The sequence below is a fragment of the Eptatretus burgeri genome, chromosome 7 (assembly GCF_056783735.1).
Source record: "Eptatretus burgeri isolate ZD-2024b chromosome 7, Ebu_testis_v1, whole genome shotgun sequence".
Classification (NCBI taxonomy): Eukaryota; Metazoa; Chordata; class Myxini; order Myxiniformes; family Myxinidae; genus Eptatretus; species Eptatretus burgeri.
In genome coordinates this window covers 62,649,718-62,673,774 of record NC_140967.1, presented here as the reverse complement: position 1 = coordinate 62,673,774, position 24,057 = coordinate 62,649,718, and the positions used below count along the sequence as shown (strand labels likewise).

The 24,057-nt window shown below is 40.5% G+C and overlaps 2 protein-coding genes across 2 annotated transcripts in view; one reads left to right on the top strand and one right to left on the bottom strand.

Moving 5' to 3' along the window:
* PDE9A (phosphodiesterase 9A) overlaps positions 1 to 1,338 on the top strand; it is a 59,783-nt gene extending 58,445 nt beyond the window's left edge. Inside the window, exon 17 of the mRNA XM_085888771.1 lies at positions 1 to 1,338. This exon is cut by the window's left edge and continues 292 nt beyond it. The gene's annotated coding sequence lies outside the window, so the exon portion shown is untranslated.
* Positions 1 to 23,393, bottom strand: part of LOC147023396 (uncharacterized) — a 23,640-nt gene extending 247 nt beyond the window's left edge. The window contains exons 1-5 of the mRNA XM_085888773.1: positions 23,244 to 23,393; positions 18,377 to 18,520; positions 13,517 to 13,663; positions 12,029 to 12,131; positions 1 to 18 (exon numbers count right to left, since the gene is read on the bottom strand). The exon at positions 1 to 18 is cut by the window's left edge and continues 247 nt beyond it. Of these exons, the coding sequence (XP_085744899.1) occupies positions 1 to 18; positions 12,029 to 12,131; positions 13,517 to 13,663; positions 18,377 to 18,520; positions 23,244 to 23,289 (458 nt within the window). The 5' untranslated portion in view covers positions 23,290 to 23,393. The remainder of the gene's footprint in view (positions 19 to 12,028; positions 12,132 to 13,516; positions 13,664 to 18,376; positions 18,521 to 23,243) is intronic.
* Positions 23,394 to 24,057: the final 664 nt, after the last annotated feature.

Here is a 24,057-nt window from a genome sequence, read left to right as displayed (position 1 = left end):
GGCTTGGAAGGTTTGGCACTGCAAAGAAGAATAGAATGACAAATGGCAGGTCATGGAGTAAAATAGAATGAAGAACTAATTTTGCTGGTGAAGGCTATTGTTGATCTGGTTGTCGCACAAGTAGAACTGTGGATGAAATCAGCAGGGCGTTGATTGAGGCATGCTAACTGCTGTGGGAAGCATACCTCGATCAATGTTCTGTTGACTTCATTCACAGAGAAAAATAATCTTGCTTGGAGCACATAATTTACACTAATTGATTATTGCATTTCTAACATTACAGATGTTACAAAAAGAGACGTGTAATAAATAACGAAGAACATGATTTTGAAATTTAACTGAAGATAAACTCACATTTGGTCACAAATTGCATATTTAGCATGTAAGCTAATAAACAAAATTCTATGGTCCATTCCAAATGTTCGAGGAATGAGATACCATACTCACAATCTTCTAAAACATGTTAATGTCGTTTATGCAATTTGTAGGTATATATTGTATGGTTAAAAAAAAAGAATATATATATATGCACATATGGTACACACACACACACACACACACACACACACACACACACACACACACACACACACACACACACACACACACACACACACACACACACACACACACACACACCTTGGACACAACGATGCCTTGCTGGCTGGTGCACCTGTCACACCACCTACACATATCTCCTTTCCTCCTTTTTCCTTCTCAACCTTCTTCCTCCTTTCCTTTTGAATGCCTTTCTCCCAAGGCCTAGACCATGCTTTACATGCCCAAAGCCTTGCTTCTCATGCTGCAATATTCCCATCACCTCTTTCTGCTGCAACCGCTCCTCCATCCCATTCAAAGATCTCACCTCCCACTTTCGACTTGCCTTCTTCTCCAGGAAAGCATTCTTCACCACCGGATCACTCAAATCCCACACCATCATGAACTTCCACACCCGCACCGCCTTACTGCTCAGTCATCACTGTTAATAGAAACCAAACTTTTCCACCCTGACCGTAAAAAGCAATGTTCTTCAAACACCGTGGTACTTTTAGTCATCTTCTCCTAAGCACCTCCATTCTCTCCACATGCCGTATCGCAATGTCATATATCAGTGGCCATGATATTCGTGCCATCAACCCAACACCACATTTTCAAATTCCCTGGCAAACCATACCCATCAATCTTCCTCAAACCTTGTCTGAGCTTCTCCCTTACTTCCTATACCCTTTCCACATCATTTATCTTGACAATTTACCATTTTCCCAAGCACTTCACAGGGGGCTCTGCCAATGATGGTACCACCTCAACACTCAGCTCAAACAGGAGGTGAGATGGAAAGAGGGGAGGATCCACCACCCCTCATCTCACCACAACACTCCTCGACTTCTTCTCCTTGAATCCCATCCTTTCCCACTGCATCAATCTTTTCAATCACTCGAACAACTTCCTGGCTGCATCAGCTGAACATTGAAAAACTATCAAATTATCCATAAATGCAAACATTGCTGGCAAGGTCTGACTAGAGGTCAGCACCACCTCTGTCCCATAGCCACTCTCAGCATGTATCAGCAACTCCATAACCAAAACAAACAATATGGGGGAAATGGCACACCCCATTGGAATCCCCACCTATAACCACTGCCTGTCTCTTGTATCGGACTGTCACAAACTGCATCCAAAACTGATCATAATACGCCATCAGAAAATCCCTGAATCTTCCTGGCACCCAAAATAATTCCATGGCATATGTGATTCGGGCATGTGGCACTAACCTATATATGCATTCTCCAAATCCATCCATCCATATGACTGCAACATCCTTCCTTTGCCTCTTCACCATCTTACAATATTTACCACACCATTGCTGAGTGCTGAATAAATCCAGGTGAACCCGGTACCCATGCCTTCACAACAGAACCATTCACTAAACCATATCCTCTCTAATGAAGACTGAGACCCAAGAAGCTACAATCCCCATCAATATCTTCCCATCCATACTCACAAATACTATTGGTCTAATTGAATATATGCACGTACATACAAGGACATACATAATACTGTACTAGATACGAGGCAATAGGCTGGTCACATAGCAACAATATATCATTGTTGGAACAAGGAAATATGAGAGTGGATCCAAAAGGATAAAAAAACTTCCAAGCAGAAGATCTCTTGGAAGATGACAAGATAAAATGTAGTAAATGAGCCTTGTCCTTTATAATAATAAAAAAACAGTACATTTTTTTTTCATGTTGGCGTTAAGTGGCTTAACAAGATAATTTGTATCTACAATCATATGATGTGAACTATTTCATAAGATACCATGTACATTCCAATCAGCCTTTTGGTTAATTTCAACACAGTAGATACAATCAGCATTTGCCTTCACAAGTAAGACTATCATTATACACAGATAAAATCAGCAGTTGATTTGTTGCAAATTATCGACCAAACTTCAATAAAATACCCCAAGGTAATACACAATAGTCTCTCTTGAATAGTCTTTTCCTTCTGCAGATAAAGAAACTGTGCTTCCCAAGTCTCAAGCACCTGCTTCTCATAAGACTTCTGTGCTGATGTGTTGCGGAGGCATTGTATGATAAAATCAGGCATCTCAGTGAGAATATTAATTTCACTTCTAAATAGTGAAATTTCAGGACGAAAATGACAACAATCGTTACAAATTGGACAAAAGTACCATTTTTTTCACCATTTCACCAAAGCACAAAGCAAGGATTGAAAAAGGTCATGCTCCAAAATTTTGGATAACCAGAAGGGTCCCAGTATGACATCATGATGACATCATCATCTTTTAATTAACTTGGAGATCAAATGAAATTGCAAAATTGGATTTTATATAATACTATGGTGAGATTTTAAGTTATTATGTTTGTTTTTTATTATTATCGATATATTAATTCTGAAGGACCAATTTTGTGCTCCTCCTAGCGGTCGCGTCACGTTTTTCTCGGTACTGTGACCTGGACTGAAAGAAACTTCGTACCTGTAAGAGTGCATTGCACATAGTGGCAATAGTCAACTTTCAATTCTGAAGCAGAAGAAACACTTTTCGTTTTACATTCGTTTACATGGCGACGTGTGCCGTCACCGCTGCAGGTGTCAGGACATCATGACATCATAGGTCATTCGCTGACGTCATTACGTCTGTCGTCGACAGACCATTACCGCTGAGAGGTGTAATTCCACTCCTCGAAAATAGCGTCTGCAATGTAAAACCTTCTTCTGCACATGCTGACTACCTCAAAATGTGAATTTGACACAAAAAAATGTAACAAGAAACATTGTATCTTCTCTCTAAATATTAATGCTGAAGGACCAATTTTGTGCTCCTCCTAGTGGTCGCATCACGTTTTTCTCGGTACTGTGACCTGGACTGAAAGAAACTGCGTACCTGTAAGAGTGCATCGCACATCGTGGCAATAGTCAAACTTCAACTCTGAAGCAGAATAAACACTTCGTTGAGATGGGGGCGAGGAGTGAAGAGGCGGGGGATGAAGAGACGGGGGCAGGGAGTGAAGAGGCGGGGGCAAGGTAAGCAAATTTTTGGGCGGGGGTAAGCAAATTGAAAGTGGGAGATGGGGGGAAATGGGGCGGGGGATGAGTAGGCGGGGGGCAAGCACGCCCTGTCCAGTCCATGTGCCTCGAGTGTGGTTGAGCTGGTGAGGGTGGTTGAATGAACGGAATCCATCTGTGACGGGTTTCGGCTAGTTTATTATTATTAGGTCAAGGAATTCCGTGGTGATATATCATTTCCATTAAACTGATCTATATTGTGATATGACATCACAATGACATCATTTCTTGAATTGTAAAAACACTAATAAACTACAGAACTTCAATTTTGAAATGCCAGAATTGCATTTTAACTGTCTGTCTTTATTCTATGTTTTGATGACGATATCACTTTATTTAATTGAACTGAAATAATAGGTGTTGTGATGCCATTATGATGCCATCTATCGTAATAAAAGAGTGTGTGTGTGTGTGTGTGTGTGTGTGTGTGTGTGTGTGTGTGTGTGTGTGTGTGTGTGTGTGTCTGTGTCCTCCATAACTCCAAAACCATAAAAACCTAGCAGCCTGAAACTTTGCATGCGTACTGAGAAAACTCCATGGAAGTGCAAGAGTGAAAATTGGGTGTTTGAGTTAATTAAAACACTGCCTTTGAAGATAATTAATGGCATTATTTCATTATATCCTTCATCAGGCAATCCTCAGCCACTTCGCTGTCTGGCGTCTTCAGGCGTTTCCTGAGTAACCTCGCTGGGGTTTGAAGCTACCATGTTTTTTGGCCTGCTCAACCATGCTTTGACTTGGAACAGGCCACGAGTTCTTAACGATAAAGTTTTTTTTTTCACTCCCCTCACTCATATTTTCACAGCGACGAATTGCTGGGTATATTGTATATGCTTGTATATGCCTGTTCATCATAGCTACGAATCGCTGGGTATATTGTATATGCCTGTATATTCCTGTTCATCATAGCTGGGTCATTCCGTGCCAACTTACCTAAGGGTCCCCAGGTCACCTCCTCAGATTTTGCTGGAAAAATTCTTAAATGTAGATCTATATGGCTCTACCCACCATGCAAAAGATTAGCTTTCAATTCCTCATAGTTAAAAAATATCTATCTCTAGAGACCTTTGAAATTTGGCCCTAAAAATGCCAAATGTGAAAAACGCATCTTTTTCCAACTTCAGGGGCTTATAATTTTATAATCGACTCCTCTAGAATGCTAATATTGCAAATATTTACTAATTGGCATCCAAATTTTTCAATTATGGCATCAGGTAGCTTCTAGGATGCATATTTCTCACTCTATAGGAAGCTAAAAATGGCTTTTTGGCCAAAACGAGCTAAAATAAGGTGAAACTATAGGAGCTCTCCTGAAAATATGGAACAACTTCGAATTTTTTCCTCATAACACAGTGATTATAGGGTCATTATCTATCCATAGATACATTTTTGCTGGGATAATACAGTTAGGTGATGAATTATAAAAGTTTTAACATAAGCCCTTGCCTCCAAGGGCTCTAAAATGGACCAAATTTGTACCCTGGTTTGACCATGTGGCCAGGGGTTTAGGATCTTCATTTTTTTTTCTGAAGATTGCCTCATATAAGATGTGTCTACTGACCAAATAATTTTATCTAACGCCCATGGCTTCATAGTAACATAAATTTTTATTTACATGCACGTTTTTTTTTTATAATTATTCACTTTTTTCATATTCAGAAGTTTATAAATCTTAAATGGAACTATCCAGGAAACAGTTACTGCAGAATTTTATAAACTGGTATACAAAATTTCAGATTGTGGCATCAGAATGTCTCTAGAAAGCACATACTACTAGTTTTAGGAAGCCAAATATGGCAATTTGGCCCACTTGGTACAAAACAAGGTGAACTTGCAGGCGTGCGCATGAGGCTAAATTATGCTTCTTATTAGACACGAGTGATGAGGATGTTATTTATTCATAAATACATGCCAATGATTACTTTCGTAAGTGATTGCAAATTATAAATTAGAACAAATTTGATTAGTTGAGTAGCAGCTTTTTTATTTACAGAGACAATGAATACAGAGACAATGAATATTAGTAATTTTTATACCTTAGAAAACTCTTTAATGACCTTTCATCTTTTATGACATCATCTCATGATGTAGGCAAATACTGTCTTCTGAACTGAAAGTAATTCCTGATCTCCAAGAAATCAATTCTTGTGACTTCTTCTCCAAAGCAGCAACTTGTTTTAGCCCAACCTTCCTTGTATAATAGGTCTTGTGACACTCCTGGTCTAATTTGGTTGCAACAGTGCATCTACTTGTCAAACTTGTGCCACTGGGCCCAGGTTTTTCTTCATCCATTTCCTTTGCTTCCTCCTCTCCTTTGTTCTCCAAACAGACAAATAGACAGACAGGTTGACTGTGCTGCCCCTAGTGTTGTGACAGACCATTACTCCATCTAGTGGTGCATGTCATAACTAATGACTTCAAATAGAGAACTGTAGGACATGTTTTTTAAATTAAAACCCAAGCATATGTTTGGATTATCATTACAATAATTTATTTTTGAATAAAAAATGTACTTATAATTATTAATTTATGTGAAGAATAATGTAAGTTGTTACATAACCTCAGTTAATGCCCCCTGCATATTCACCATTTTTGGTCAAAGTGGCATTTTCAACTTCCTACAGATAGAAAAATATGTATTTATCAGGCATTCTGATAACAGATCCTTAAATTTAATATGCCAGTTTATAAATATCTGCAGTATCACTTTGCTAGAGTGTTCAGTTTCAGATTTATAAGCTCATGAATATGAAAAAAGTGAATAATTATAAAAAACGTGCATGTAAATAAAAATTTATTTCAATATGAAGCCGTAGGCGTTAGATAAAACTATTCGGTCAGCAGACACATCTTATATGAGGCAATCTTAAGCAAAAAAATTAAGATCCTAAACCCCTGGCCACATGGTCAAACCAGGGTACAAAATTGGTCCATTTTAGAGACCTCGGAGGCAAGGGCTTATGGTAAAACTTTTATAATTCATCACCTAACTGTATTATCCCAACAAAAATGTATCTATGGATAGATAATGACCCTATAATAACTATGTTATGAGAAAAAAATTCTAAGTTGTTCCATATTTTCAGGAGGGCTACTATAGTTTCACCTTATTTTAGCTCGTTTTTGCCCAAAAGCAATTTTTAGCTTCCTATAGAGTGAGAAATATGCATCCCAGAGGCTATCTGATGCCATAATTGAAAAATTTGGATGCCAATTCGTAAATATTTTCAATATTAACTTTCTTGAGGAGTCCATTATAAAATGATAAGCCCCTGAAGTTGAAAAAAACCACGTTTTTCACATTTGGCATTTTTAGGGCCAAATTTCAAAGGTCTCTAGAGATAGATATTTTTAAACTATGAGGAATTGAAAGCTAATCTTTTGCATGGTGGGTAGAGCCATATAGATCTACATTTAAGAATTTTTCCAGCAAAATCTGAGGAGATGACCTGGGGAGGTTTTTGAAATTTAGGCGAGTTGGCACGGAATAACCCAGCTACGAATCGCTGGGTATATTGCAGTGCTTATAAACGCCTGGAGATGCCAGCGTTCGTGGCTTTATTTCATTTGCGCATATGAATAACTGAGATAATCTCAAACTAAGTAGAAATATAAAATGTAAGCTCCAGATTTGAAAGTATCAGCAGTTCAGACTCCTAAAACATTGTTGATTTGTCCAATTCGGACAATGCATAGGCATTTCCGGGTGCATAGTTGTTTCGACGGCAATTGGTAATGGCTTGCCAAGCCAGGCGTTCCGTTGGAGTGCTTGCTTGAGTGCTTAACCACTTACCAAGCTGTACAGTAGAATTCGTGTCAGTTGATCGCGGAATAGTTTGTGTCTTGATCAGGATGTACAGTCAACAGTTACCACAAGGTAGAGGTACGCATACAGCACACATGGACGTGGTACATATGGGTAGATTTGGATCTGTACAGACTCTCCACGGGTGTGTGGACATGTCATTCCTGTTATGTGTGCCATGGTGGCAAAGTTTCATCTTGTATCTTATGGAGGTTCTGCCGATTCCCCAAAAATTGCCGATATCGACCAAGCATGTATGTGTGTGTGTGCTGTTCACAAAGCATAACATATTCATGCCTGGTGTTGGCTTAATGGTTAGGGTGGTAGACTTGGGATCCGAGGATCCTGTGTTCAAATCCCGCTTGGCTGTTGAATTAATACCAGGTCGGATTGACTCTGCCTGTCATCCTTCTTAGGTCGGCAAAATGAGTGCCAGCTTGCTGGTATACCGTGTCTAAGTGGCGACTCGTCCAGGATTATGCCCAATAGCCAAGGAAACTGCTTAAGCAGCACCAACGTTCTAGACAGAGTATGGTCCCAATGGATGGATAACATAATCTCTCTGATAACTCCCCTACCCCCCCCCTCTCTCTCTGTCTGTCTGTCTGTCTGTCTGTCTGTCTCTGTCTCTGGACATATCCGGACGGTCCTTTTCGCCATATGTGTCTGGAAGGTGGTTATGGGGTTTCATCCTCATAATGGGGTTTCATCATCCGGGCGGTGTTTGTCTCTGGATGGCAGTTTGTCTCCAGACTTGTCCAGATGGGAGTTTGTCTCCAGAAATATCAGGATGGAAGTTTGTCTCTGGACATGTCAGGATGGGAGTTTGTGTCCGGAATGGAGTTTGGCTCCGGACGTGTCTGGGCAGTGTTTGTCTTTGGGTTGTATTTATAGTATGACTGGTCGAAGATGGATTTCAGACATTATTTTGATTCCATCTTTGCTGTTATTCTATGCAGAATCATTTTGATGAGACAGTATGATTCGTAATTGATGCTCCACCACACGTCTGCCTTCCCTTCCCCTCACCTCTCGCTGCTCCCCCTCCCTTACTCGCTCTCCCTCCTCTCTCTCTTTCCTCCTCCCTCCTCCCTCTCCTCCACCCCTCCCTCTCTCCTCCACCCCTCCCTCTCTCCCCCTCCTCCCCCCCCCACATCAGTGTTCCCCTCAGCGAAGCCATGGGTGGTATTTGCGAGTGTCGAAAAATTACCCCAAAAACAAACTCTCTTCCCCCTCCTTCCTCTCTCTTTCCCCCTCCCTCCTCTCTCTTTCCCCCTCCATCCTCTCTCTTTCCCCCTCCCTCCTCTCTCTTTCCCCCTCCCTCCTCTCTCTTTTCCCCTCCCTCCTCTCTCTTTCCTCCTCCCTCCTCTCTCTTCCCTCCTGCCTCATCTCTCTCCCGCCACCCCTCCCTCTCTCCCCCATCCCCCCCCCCATCTCAGTGTTCCCGTCAGCGAAGCGACGGGTGGTATTTGCTCATGTCTAATAATTAATTACCCCTTAAACAAACAATAATTATGGTACCTGAGGAAGGGCTACCCAGCGTTTCCCCAGAAGAGGGTGGGGGGTTGGGGGGGGGCTACCCTGCGCTGCCCAGCTGGGTGAACTTTTCCCAGTGGTGTTTTCGGGATGTATTGGATATTAAAAGCTCTGGAGTTATTGACCTCAGAGTAGTTACCTTTTGTCTGCAGGGTGGCGGTGGCAATGCCTGGCCCCAAATCCCAATATACACTTTATAGCGGCCCTTAGTGGCCACAAAATAGATGTCAAAGCCAAGGTGTGGTAGCTTAAAATCTTGCCCAGATTCTGAAGTACCTATATCCCAAATTTGGGGCCTCTCGGTGCTGCAGTTCGACTATGAAAGGAAAATGTACAAACACACAAACGAACACGCAAACATTTACAAGATTGATTTAATGGTACATTTTGATGTTATACGATAACTCGTCAATTATTGGTGCTTGTGGCCAAAGAATGAAGTAGTGGTATTATTTACTTCACTGCATCATAACTTCAATCAAATAAACAAATAAACTATTTGGAACGCTCCAGAAATGTCCAAGAAAATGCTGATAAAGTTCAGAATGTCTGCAACAAGTAAAAAGTAATCAACTCTGTGCAACTCCTGACCCAAATTATATGTATCGAAACATGTGGAGTGTGATGAGCACTCCCCTGATCTCCTACAGTCCTACACCAAAGCGTCACCTCCAACCCAGAGGCTTCGACCCAGCGACTCTGTCAAACAGACAAAGATTACATGGTCAACATCAGTTAACCATCAATGCAGCCTCATATCTCGATTTCAGGCTTGTTTGCCCTCATCAGGACGGGATACTGATAGATATTTAACCAATGATGACCACATGTTTCGAGATATATATATATATATATATATATATATATATATATATATATATATATATATATATATATATATATATATATATATACATATATGTATATATGACTACATATCCGAGCATGCCAGAAATGTATTGTTATGGTTATGTAGACATTATGACATCATTAAACCTCCATTGTAATGTGCAATGAAACAAATAATACCATGATCTGATTATTTGTTGTGTCTTGTAAATTGCCATTCATTACTGACTTTGTTTACTATCTCATAACATTTTAAAAATGTGAACTGATAAAAGGTGTATGTGTGATTGAAACAATAATTTAGCTATTCAATTCCTTAGCCTCAAAAACATATGATTACCCATCAATACCAATCATTTACACATTGTAGAATCAGTTATGGAATTTAAATAAAAACTGTTGGCAATTTTTGAATAAATTATAACATATGAGAGTATGTCATAAGTAGATGTTATGGTAATTAAAGCATCCTGGCATCCTCATGACATTATCAAACCTCCATTAGTTGTGGTGAAGCAAATAATACCACATTTTAATTTTTGACCACAAGCACCAATAGTTAGAGTTACAGTTCACCAGCAAGTTGCCTGTGCCTGCAAGGGATTACAAATGGGGTAGGGATGGATGAGGGCAAAAATGCAAATGGCATCTTCTGTCATCGAGCCGGCAGGCTGAGAGCAACAATTCACATTTATTGCCACATCTGATGCAATTGAAATGCTCTGATGGTGAGGGGATCCATTTGAAACTGTTTGTTTGATATATATGGAGGTTTTTGATGCCTGGGCTCCATAAAAAAATGGTATTGGTGTCAAAGGCAGTGACCAATTGGAAATTAATCATAGGATAAAACATCATAATTTCCCATGAAATCAATATACCAAATAATTCTTTTTTTTGGGGGGGGGGGGGGAGTTTCAGGGTAATTCTTAGGTATTACATTGGATTGAAACGGAAGATCAAGAAGAAACCCGAAGAAGTAAAGAGCAAAGACGGAGTCATCTGGAGGAACCTGGATAGGATTCGTGTTTTAGCCGCGACTCCACTGCCCTGAAACCCATTCAGGTGCAGCCAAGTGAGATTACAGAAAATTTTCTGCAAGAATTCACTTCTCCCAGATAGATCAATAGATAGATAGATAGATAGATAGATAGATAGATAGATAGATAAAGAAAGAGAAATAAAGAGTAAAAGTGATGAAACAGAAGAAAAAGCTAGAATTAGAATGATAGAATGAATAAATAGAATTGTGAAAAAAAATAATTAGAAAGAAATATAAAAAGAGCAAAGAACAAAGATGTCAGGAAGAACCCGGACAGATAGATTTCAGCAGTTACTCCCCAGTTACCCCAATACAATACAAGATATAACAATGACATCATTATATCTTGTATTTTCTTTCAAAAGAAAAAAAAGTGATATCACCATTGAAATCCTTGGCCACAAAAACGTCGAGATAGTCACTTCCAACCGAGTTATGGCATTTAAAGTTTGAAATTGTATAATTTTTTAAGACAATTAAGACATGGTGACATCATAATGACGTCATACAAGACCTTTCTGATTATCCAATGCTTTGGTGAAAAAAAATGGTCATTTTATCCACTGTGTAATGATCCCATCATTAAGCCACTTCACTATAAATATCTCTGCTGTAAATCTGAACATTCATCAGCCTGGCATCCTCAGCATCCATAAAAATAAATCACTAAATGACCTTGGCAACAGGGTTTGCACACATTTTTAAGGAGAAAGAACATCGCCATACCTGTGCTATGCAAATTCACCTGTACAAATAAAGTTATCTTCCAAAGAGCACATTTAATACACACTTTTCACCTCCCTGTAGCTTCTCATGAACACTCAAAGGTTGACAGGCTGATATTTCCTTACTTTTTTCCTGACTGTTCATCAGTTCCAATCTGTTTATCTTTACTTGTGTGCCTCTAAAATGGAATAGAGCTGGAAGGTTGATCATCTCTCCTTACCCTTCTCATCTTATTTTCTGCCTTTGGTACTTGTTTCATAAACTATCGTCAGGTTTTCAGCCTCATGTAATACTTAAACATATCAATCATGGAAGCATCTGCATGTAAAACGTTTTTGTGTAACTCTGTTGTTTCTATTATGTGAACGTATTCTCTGAGTGAGCGATCGAAAAATAATATGTGAACAGTGTACTAGAATAATGAAGGTAACTTTTGAACACGGCTTTCACCAAATGTGATTCGGTGTGAAACTCACGGGCATAAGGAGAAGCGTAGAGCTCCTGGAATGACGATGAGGAAATATACAACAACTCCAATAATGGCAGACATCTTCATTTTCTGATGTGTAGATGTGAACACTGCAGGAAAGGTGTATTCATTGTTTAATGTATCGTGATATTTATGGTAAATAAATTTTACATTGTCTACAGCTCATGAGCATATCGTGCATGTATCACAAGTAGGGCAACGACCTCAGGAGACAATGGTCAAGCACTATGGTAAATGTTATTTTGGACCTGGATTCCCTGCATCATGAGTTAGGGGTTCAGATGGGAACACGAGCAGGTCAACCCGATGTTATGTTCATCATAGATTAAACATGGCTTTCTTTGGCTTTCTCACCTGCTGATTGGATAATGCTTAATATGCTGAGTTAATTTAATGCAATTCGAACTGAGACCTTCTTCCAGTTCATGGAGGAGCCACTACTCATATCATGTAGGACATAAGGAGATAACAACACACTATTTCATGAACTGCAAGGACATGAGAAAATAAACAAATCAACACAATATATTGGATTTTATAAGCTGGCATGATAGCTTAGGGATATGCTCACTTGCCTTTTAGCTGTCTAGCTTGGGATGAAATCTCGATCAAGTTATAAATTGTCAGGGTGATGCATCAATGTGTGCACCATCCGTGCGATGAACTGTTAAGTCAGAAGACCCATCTTCAAGGATCGGGGTTGTTGGTCGACATGAAAGATCCCAAGGTGGTGAAGAGTCGGCTACTTATCGCGGTTACCTTGAAGAAATTCCAAGTACCTGTCACCTTTCGTCGAATGTCAGGCCTGGTCAGGTGGTTCGTGAGAGATTTGGGCTGAAAATGTTCCCCAGCAATTCCGCAAGAAGGTTGGAACAATTGGTGCCATTAAAGAAATGGTATATATGGGATTTCAATCACGATTAATGTTCTCAGATGGGAACACCAAACAGTTCAAACAACTTTAGTTATTAACAGGCTGCATTCTTATGGGTCTGTGTCCAGATCCAATCATAATTGAATGATGGAGTCATCTATTTATGACGTAGACAAATAGGTGTAATCTTCGAGCTCCCTCTCACCTTGCCCCCACGTATGCCCTATACACGTTACGTCACTTCCGTCCCTTCCCTGTCTTCCCTCTCTTTAGTCCTTACATCCTCCCAAACATTTCCTCTTCTCCCTTCACTTCCACCTCCCCACCGCTCTCCCCACATAACCCCAACCCTAATTTTTTTTTCCTGTCTTATCGTCGTTCCTCCTCTCCTCTAACCCATTTGAATCCCCTCATTTATGCCCTGTGCATCTGCAATGAATAGATGAACAATAATCTTAATGAAGAAACCGCAGCATTTCATCACGACAATACTCATGTAAAGATAATTGGTATAATCTGCTCTTTTGTGCAGATAATAGTGAACTTATTTCCACTTCCATCCTTCACTGATAGAGTTAACCAGCAATAGCATGCACCAACCATGTTGAGTTTTTTGGAAACAAGAATGAGGTGGACTTGTGCTGCCAGCATCAAAACAGCAACCAACTGCCTCGCATGCCTCACTTGATCTTGATATATCCTCTTGATCGCATGGAACCCGATTCTGCCGATCCTCTGGAGAACAGTCTGAAAGAGAACGTGTATGGTAAGGTGAACAGTACTCGTATATCATAGATCCAGACACCTGATCCCAGATCTCTACATCATATTGTTACAGATTTGGAAGCCTTTTGCACACAGACAGTCAGCAGCCCCCGCAGTTCAGTTATTTCGATAAGTATGTGTTTATAATTAGGGTCCCATCCCCTATGTCTAACGGGAATTACATGTGTGCTGCGAAGTTTCTTTATAGTTAGTTTTTATTACAACAAATCTCCTTCACTTCTTCAAACCACCGACTCCATTGCCCACGTGTTTTTGGCTGAAGGTGTCGGCAGTGCCTCCAACGCTTCAGATCGAGGCTCCGCTCCGAGGAAGGGCATGGAGTGTATCCTCCAGCCAATGGGCGAAGGACGAGCAGAGCCGAGGCGCTCTGGCCAATGGGAGGCCAGAGTGCCGATAGCTACTCCAGAGCCTCTTCGGGGGGGGGGGGGCCTCCGAGATGCCCCGACACACCCCCCGAGACGCCCCGTCCAGCCAGGAGGTTCATCCCCTCAGGGCCGGCTCCGCCCCAGCCAAATTAAGTGTTCGCCCCGTCAAAAGAGAAAGAGTAGAGTGGTTGTCAGGACCAGAGTACTGCAGTCATCGTGGCCTATTGCTTTTGGTCTGTCGTGGTGGCTTAGTCTCGGTCGTGGTCTGCGGCCCTTTGCGGTGGCTCCTCATGGTGGTGGTGGCCAATCAGCCAGGGTCATGGGCCCATGGATTTTGGGACGTGGGTTCGAGTCCCACCGTGGTGGGTTGGAGTCCGATGTGACTGCACGAGGTGGGAAGGTACCCGGCCAGGCTCTGTTCCCCCAGTTCGCCTTCCCTCTGGGCTGAGGGGCCGAATAAAGACCCACGGGGTCCATTTCTTTCGGGTGTGTGTGTGTGTGGCACCAGTCTGTTCGGTAGAATTGTTTAAGTGCTTTCTTTTCATTGTACGTTGCCTTCCTGATATTCGGTTGTAACTCTGCTCTGTGTCTCCCTTCCCGATTATTGCCCCCATTATAAATAAACCCCCAATTGTTAAATGTACCAGTTCATTGCCTGTCGTTTCTACCATTGACCCAGCACGGTGCGTATTGAGAAATAGTAAGGCCATTCGTGCCATAAATTGTTCATTAGGACAGACGGATCTTGGTAATCCCCGTTCGGTTTACACCGGATCGGGCTCGGTAAATGGCCCGTTCCGCCCGAGGTCCATCGAGGGTGTGGTTTTCCCTGGTAGTTAGACGACGTAGGTACTTAGGTATATTGAAATTAGGCAATTAACCCTACCCCATGCCGTCGAAATATTGGTGACCACGATCCGCTAAGGGACCCGTAACCTTTCAGACTTATCCGAGAGTCACGATCTAAATTCCGGGGTGTTCAGTGGAGACGACCCTACTGCTCCCCCTCGTGGTTGTTTATCGTCACTGAACCCCGGCCCACAACAATATTACATTATATCTTTATTATAAAGCAGGAGTGCCTGCCTGTATGTCTGTCCGTCCGACCCAGAACTACTCTCTGTTTTGGGACTAGCCCCGTCAAACCTTCTGTGGAACATTTTAGGGTCTCAGCGGATGTCCTAAGGTAAGTGTGAGGTTTCATAAATACCTCAATACAATAATATGATTTTGACTTTCGATGCGGACGAAACTGCTCCAGATCCAGATGTGACGTCAGAATGACGTTTATCTTCGTTTACTTCACGAGTGTTCGTGACATTGTATTTTGTTATATTAACGGTATAGTATTAATTTGTGATTGGATTGATGCTTTTTGGAAGAAACATACAGAGATATTGAGTTCAAAGCAGAATGAGGAAATTATGCGAGGGGTTCCACCTGTGACATTCGCAGATGCGGCATTTGTAGTGTCACCATTTTTTTCCAAGTCCTTCACGAACCGGCTGTCCAGCAGCTGTCCATCCCCGCCACCCCTTCTCGCTGGTGTGTATATGTATGTATATATATATATATATATATATATATATATATATATATATATATATATATATATATATATATATATATATAATGTATACACATACTAGCAAATACAACCCATGGCTTTGCTGATGGGGGTATTAAAAATGGGAGGGAGAGAGGAAGAGAGCACAGAGGGGAGGGAGAGAGGTTGGAAGGAGGGAGAAGGGAGGGAAGGGTAGAGGAGGGGTAGAGAGAGGATGGAGGGGTTGCAGGGAGAGGTTACGGAGGGAGAGAGGAGGGAGGGAGCTAGAAGGGGGTGAGGAAGAGGGAAAGGTGGGGAGAGCGACACCTCACCAAAAGTTGCTATACACGAACCCTAACAAACTTTAGTACATTACGGGTGGTGAAGGTGGTCGTCAAGTTTCATCGGAATTGTATGGGTAGTCTTGGAAAATAAAGTTTTGGAAATTTTTCTGGTCATGAACAAACTTTGGTACGTCATGGGTGAAGAAGGTTGTCGTGAAGTTTCGTCGGAATTGTATCGTTTGAGAAGAAAGCAAATACCTCTTGGGGGGGGGCAACACACCCTCCCCCGTAAACTCCCTCTGTAGACCCCTTCAGAACCTGTGTTTGGTTTTTTTAATGCCATCACGGATGATGAAGGTTGTGGTCAAATTTCATTGAAATTGCATGTTTAGTTTCTGAGATGTTGAAAGTATTTGTGGACGGACAGACGGACGGACAGATGACACGCGATCCCATAAGCTACATGGAACTACTTCACAGGTGAGCTAAAAACCATCCCTGGGAATATTATAACAAACAAACCACAGTGGGAAGCTGTCTGGGGCTCAGCGACTATCCTGAAGAGAGCCCTCGGCACAAAACTTTGAAAACAGAAAACTTCACAGCTTGGTCCATGAATCGTGACCCCTTACCGAAATGAAGGTGGATACTTTGAGCCTGCCCTGGGAGACGACTCCATTGCACATTCTGAAACCCGCATTCATAGATCCCAATCAACCACACACACACACACACACACACACACACACACACACACACACACACACACACACACACACACACACACACACACACACACACACTTTGAGATCTGGGGCGGGAGCATTCAAAACCAACAGCTCGTACATGCAACGACCTTTGCACCCCACCGGTCGGCTCCGAATCGAATTCGTACATGCTACAGTCCCCTCAATAGGGGGAAACATGGGGGACCAGGGAGAGGTTTGGGAGAGAGATCGAGGGGGGAGAGGGGAGGGGTTGGAGAGAGTGAGAGGGGGGGTCAAAAAGAGGGATGGTGGGAGAGAAGGGGTGAGGGATTCTGGCAGATGTGATGCCCAATTTATCGTCCATCAGAGATACAACACACACAATGATGAATCAGCCAGCCTGTGAAACACCGGGAGGACAGTTTAGACCTGGGCTGGGATTAAAATCCAGGCGACACAGAGTGAGCATGCGTACCTCTCGGCTTCCCTGCCGTGATGTGGTGATTCCTTAGATCAGAACTGAAAAGATTTGTTTTTTCATTGTGATCATATAATTTATTTTGCCTTCCTACCTCCAGTGGAGAACCACGGTATCACAATTAAATGTTGAAGAACACACCTCGTGGCTTTAGCACTCAATGCACGAAACGTTTGAAGAAACTTTTAAAAACGGAACGTTTAATTACCTCCGCCAACAAAGGTGAAGGAGGTTGTGTTTTCACCACTTTCTGTCTGTTTGTTTGTTTGTGTGTCTATTTGTTTATGTGTCTGTTTGTTTGTGTGCAGGATATCTCAAAAAACTTTGGACGGATCCGGATGAAACTTGGTGGACACGTTGGGTGTGTGACAAAGATTAATTCATTCGATTTTGGTGAAGATCCGAATCCGGATCTGGATACGAGAATTATTTAATTTTAAAGTGATTCTTCACCATTGAGAGATCGGGCCAAAAACGATATAGTACTGTATTGCATGATATTTCAACAATGTAATGGGACCGATATGTTCTCATGGATCAGGCATTACGTGGCTTCAGACCCCAGCAAGGTTACACAAGATACGCCTTAAGTCCTTGTCGAGAGTGGTGATCGAGGATGGGCCTGATAAAGGATATAATTAAATATGGACGTTAATTATCTTCAAAAGGAGTGTTTTAATTAACTCAAACAGATAATTTTCACTCTTGCACTTCCTTGGAGTTTTCTTAGTATGCATGCAAAGTTTCAGGCTGCTCGGTTTTATGATTTTGGAGTTATGGTGGAGACACACTGACACACACACACACACACACACACACACACACACACACACACACACACACACACACACACACACACTGACATTTATTAGTGTAAATATATATTTGAAAGCCTCGTTTCCCATATATTTATTTATATTTCATATTCAGTGTTGAAGTTAATATACAGACTCCACAGTTTCCATGGGACTACACTGAGTGTAAGTAGTCATTGCATGATCCGATACGACCTCAAGCAAGGAAATGAGACCATTTGGTCCATCATTGTCATGTTGCGATCCCGGGTTAAGGATCGCTTGTTGCACAGGTGCGTTGGTGTAAGGATTGTCATGACGAGGGACACAGGGAGATGGGGAAAGTAAGTTGCTTTGGAAAAAAAGGGAGAAATCCTTTTGTCATCCATTTGCTTTGTGTACCAAGTCAAGGCTTGTGGAAGAGCAAGGAAACAGAACAAAGACATAATGGAAAGGTTTGTGAAAAGGATATGCAAAGAGGGGTCTGAAATGGTCCATACAGGAGGTGGCAAAGATGTCCAGGAAACGAGTTGGTTTCAGGAACTTTCTGAACATGTTCATTGGAGAATGAGTTTCATTCCCAGCAGCACCATCTTCCTTCACATGCATGATGTCATTCCCTCGATCATTCTCCTCCTCTTGCCCTGTTAAACAAACATTACAAAAGGTGCACCTGTAAAACTGAGAAAAATACTTCGAAACTCAAAACAGGCTCATTGATTTCGTGTTCAGGTAATGTTATTGGTTTGATGAAAAAACGTATTATCTCAGGTAATTTTATTAGTTTTATCCCAAAAGATAATATCTCAGGAAATGTTATTGGTTTGATCCTAAAAGATAATATTGAAGGTAATGTTATTAGTTTTATCCTAAAAGGTAATATCTACAGTAAGGTGATTAGTTTGATCCGAAAAGATAATATTGAAGGTAATGTTATTAGTTTTATCCTAAAAGGTAATATCTAAGGTAATGTTATTAGCTTAATCCGAAAAGGTAATACCATCGGCAATGTGATTAGTTTGATCCGAAAAGGTAATATTTACAGTAAGGTTATTAGTTTGATCCTGAAAGGTAATATCAAAGACAATGTTATGAGTTTGATCCTAAAAGATAATATTTAAGGTAATGTTATTAGTTTTATCCTAAAAGATAATATCTACAGTAAGGTGATTACTTTGATCCTAAAAGAGAATATCAAAGGCAATGTTATTAGTTTTATCGTAAAAGGTAATATCTACAGTAAGGTGATTAGTTTAATCCTAAAAGCTAACATTGAAGGTAATGTTATTAGTTTGATCCGAAAAGGTAATATCTACAGCAAGGTGATTAGTTTTATCCTAAATGGTAATATCATAGGTAATGTTACTAGCTTGTTCCTAAAAGGTTATTTCTAAGATAATCTTATTAGTTTGATCCTAAAAAGTAACATCAAAGGCAATCTTATGAGTTTTATCCTAAAAGGCAATATCTAAGGTAATGTTATTGGCTTCATCTGAAAAGGTAATACCATAGGCAATGTGATTAGTTTGATCTGAAAAGGTAATATTTACAGTAAGGTTATTAGTTTGATCCTGAAATGTAGTATCAAAGACAATGTTATGAGATTGATCCTAAAAGGTAATATCTAAGGTAATGTTATTAGTTTGATCCTAAAATGTAATATTTACAGTAAGGTTATTAGTTTGATCCTGAAAGGTAATATCAAAGACAATGTTATGAGTTTTATCCGAAATGGTAATATCATAGGTAATGTTATTAGCTTGTTCCTAAAAGGTTATTTCTCAGGTAATCTTATTAGTTTGATCCTAAAAAGTAATATCTAAGGTAATGTTATTAGTTTGATCCTAAAAGGTAATATCTAAGGTAATGTTATTAGTTTGATCCTAAAAGGTAATATCTACAGTAATGTTATTAGTTTGATCCTTAAAGGTAATATCTAAGGTAATGTTATTAGTTTGATCCTAAAAGGTAATATCTACAGTAATGTTATTAGTTTGATCCTAAAAGGTAATATCTACAGTAATGTTATTAGTTTGATCCTTAAAGGTAATATCTAAGGTAATGTTATTAGTTTGATCCTAAAAGGTAATATCTACGGTAATGTTATTAGTTTGATGCTAAAAGGTAATATCTAAGGTCATGTTATTAGTTTGATCTTAAAAGGTAATATCGAAGGTAATGTTATTAGTTTGATCCTAAAAGGTAATATTTACAGTAAGGTTATTAGTTTGATCCTAAAAGGTAATATTTACAGTGAGGTTATTAGATTGATCCTGAAAGGTAATACCAAAGGTAATGTGATTAGTTTGATCCGAAAAGGTAATATTTACAGTAAGGTTATTAGTTTGATCCTGAAAGGTAATATCAAAGACAATGTTATGAGTTTGATCCTAAAAGGTAATATCTAAGGTAATGTGATTAGTTTGATCCTAAAAGGTAATATTTACAGTAAGGTTATTTGTTTGATCCTCAAAGGTAATATTTACAGTAAGGTTATTAGTTTGATCCTGAAAGGTAATATCTAAGGTAAGGTTATTAATTTGATCCTGAAAGGTAATATTTACAGTAAGGTTATTAGTTTCATACTGAAAGGTAATACAGGGTTCCCACTTATTTTGAGATCTTTTTTAAGGACTTTTTAAGGACTTTTAAGGGCTAAAATAACCCCTTTTTAAGGACCACATCCTAGAAATTCCAGGGGTAAATTGAGGTGAGTCACCTAGAAATTAACAAGGATAGTAAGTTTACAAAAAGTCTATTTTAATAATGAACATACAGAACACAGCAGGAGCTTATTCAGTCGACAAGGCACAACGCGCCACACAGCCAATTGTCAAATTCACTTCACAGTTACTGTAGAATCAGCCAGGAGAAGTCACAAGTTTCCAGATGGCAGCACTCTCAATGTGAATGTGTTGTTATGTTAAAATGTTATTGTAGGTGCTGCCACCTGCAAAGTTGCAGCAGCTCCTGACTGCTTCTACACTACAGAACAGTACATTTTGTTAGCTACATGTCATTGTAATATCCAATTAGGACATAGCAGGCAAGGATTTAGCTTTCTCCTCAATTTCTCTTTCTGGAACTTTGAGTTCCCCCCGTTTTTGCTTGGCAGAGTGCTTGAGAGCATTTGATTTTACCAGAAGACTGTGGCGAGTTTTGCCACATTTTGCCTCAGCCTCGTCTGCATATTTTTCTGACAATGTGGTCAGACCTTCTATGTCAGTTTCCAACACCTTTCTCTTTTTCAAACCATCCACTTCATCTTCAACCATTTTTCGTTTTCTTTGGATGGCTTCTTGCCCTTTCTTTCTTTTCTCTTCTTCAAGATATTGATGGTATTTATGTTGAGAACTGGAGGCTGAGGACAGCAGTTCCTTTGTGATTTCAACTTTGAGCATTCCACCTACCAGTACAAAATAATCAATAATCTGCCTCAGTGCCACAAGCATGCCTTCACCCAGGTTGTCCTTCTCTATCTGTCTGTTGAGGGAAAAACCCCTCTCAACAGACGCCTGACCATGGGAAACCAGCAACACTTTACGAACTACCCCCCACAACTTCTCAAACTTCTTGTTTTTACCCACACATTCATAGAGTAACACATCTACCGTGTCATCTTCAACCTTGAAGTCTTTGAACCTAGACTTCAGTTCACACCCTGCTACATCCTGCAGTAATTATTTGTAACTCAGAAACCAACATATCTACATTATCACCATCAACTCTGTTCAGAGTCACCAAATTTTCCAACAGGCATTTGAATTTGGACTTTGAGTGTTCTTGATCAGTCACCATCAACCTGGGATCCAGAGATATTTCTGGCTAAACTATACTTAAGAGGAGACCTTTCAAAGATTTTGTTGACACATTTCACCACAAATAGCCTACATTCTTCTTTGAACTGAAACACCTGGTGTTCACTGATGGCCTTGGTTCTCAGGAGGGACTTCAGTTCACTTTCAGCCTTGAAACAAACTTCAATCTTTTTGTTTTATACCCTTTCCTTTTAAAGATCCAGCTTTAACAAGTCATTTGCAGTAGAAGTATTTTGTAATGCAACTGGCATAACACACCTCTCTAACAAATTTCTGACAAGTCTCTCAATATCATGAACAAGAAAGGGACCCATTGGCTTGTCTGTTTGGTACAAGGCTAAAAATGGTTCAACTGCACTGACTACTGACCTGAAAAAAGACAGTTTTGCGACAGATAGCTTATCATTCATTGCACCACGCAGAGTTTTGTAAGAGTTGCTGGTTGGTTTCGGCTTCTTCTTGCTTTCACATGCCTCAACAAATAACTTCAGGTGAGGCCACAATAGAATAACTCTGCTGCAGACAGGACCATTCTCAACCCACCTGTGCTTACAAAATTTCAATGGGAAGTCTTTACACCCAGTTACATCAGTAAAATCATCGCGCCTGGCAGAGGTATCTTTACGATCGTCCATGACGGCTCTCGCTATTGGCTCCGTCAAGGCACGTGACGATATATCGCAAGTTGTTGTTGTTTTTTCTTCTTCTTCTTCTTCTTCTTCTTCTTCTTCTTCTTCTTCTTCTTCTTCTTCTTCTTCTTCTTCTTCTTCTTCTGGTGAAGACAAAACCTTGAGGACGTGGCTCTTGGACACATTTGTCCTTGTTTAGAATACTAGTGTGAGGAAAATGAAACACCCTTCACCAAATAACAGGAAAATCTGATTTTTATTGACTTTTATTGACTTTTGAACATTTTCCTGAAATTTAAGGACATTTAAGTACTTAAATTGTACAACTCAGAAATGTTGGACTTTTATGGGTTTTAAGGACCCGTACGAACCGTGTAATATCTAAGGTAATTAGTTTGATCCTAAATGGTAATATTTTAATCTTTTTCATTTTTCCACTTAATAACTTTTACTATATGTAATGGTACCCTGCCTGCCTCACATCCTTTTCACGACATTGCTGTTCTTCGTAAGACCAGCAGAGGACGACCTATCACATTTATAAACGGGTGAATCACATACAGGATATCCTTTTCAGGTGTTCGTGATTACAGAACTGAAGTGGCTTCATGGGTCGAGATTTAGACTGGGTGGTTTGACATTGCTTTCCCAGGGCCAGGGGTATTAGTTGGGGCAGGAATTTGAAATTTGTCCCAGAGTGTCGGTAACAACTCCTCGACTCTTCTTCGAAAGACCGTGTGGGAGCTTTAACATCCACCGGTTGTAAGGCTGAAAAAGGTAAGGGAACAAGGTAAGTTTGAGAGGATGTTGTGGAGGTTTACATCAAAGTATACATCGACAGGAAGACACTCGGAGAATAGGACGTGTACGTTGAAATAAAATGTCGAATTGGGGGCACGATCAGTCAGCTAGACCCCGACCTTGGTGGGTGAAGAACATCAGAATCAAGATCACTCTGAGAAACATCTGCCGGGACTTCAACGGCCTTCAACCGGGTCTGGGTGTTAATGAGCATCCGATGGGCAAGCTGAACGGCTCGATTGGACAAAACCCGCGTCTGCGCATGCGCGCCCAACCGTCAGCGAGCGCGCGCCCCGTGGACGTCTATTTAATACGTACGCAAATTTGACGGATTTTTTTTTTGTTGTTTTATTCTTTCGGCTTTCGTGACTCTCTCTCTCTCTCTCTCTCTCTCTCTCTCTCTCTCTCTCTCTCTCTCTCTCTCTCTCTCTCTCTCTCTCTCTCTCTCTCTCTCTCTCTCCTTGTCTCTCTTGTCTCTCTCTTGTCTCTCTTGTCTCTCTCTTGTCTCTCTTGTCTCTCTCTTGTCTCTCTCTTGTCTCTCTTGTCTCTCTCTTGTCTCTCTCTTGTCTCTCTTGTCTCTCTTGTCTCTCTTGTCTCTCTTGTCTCTCTTGTCTCTCTTGTCTCTCTTGTCTCTCTTGTCTCTCTTGTCTCTCTTGTCTCTCTTGTCTCTCTTGTCTCTCTTTTCAACTTTTTCCCGCTTTCCCCTCTGCCTTCTGTTCCTGAGTGTATCAAGTTACCCACTTGTTCCTACAGTCGCTATTTATTTGCTATCACCACGAACTACAAATGTTATGTTCAGCCATACTCCTTTGTTCAATCAAGTTTTGTACAGAAACCTGACAGAAGTAAATAGACGCCTTAAATTTATTAATTTCATCTGTGTAAAGCAAGTTTTACTCGGTGATTGTTTTTTGTTTTACTAATATTCGACTA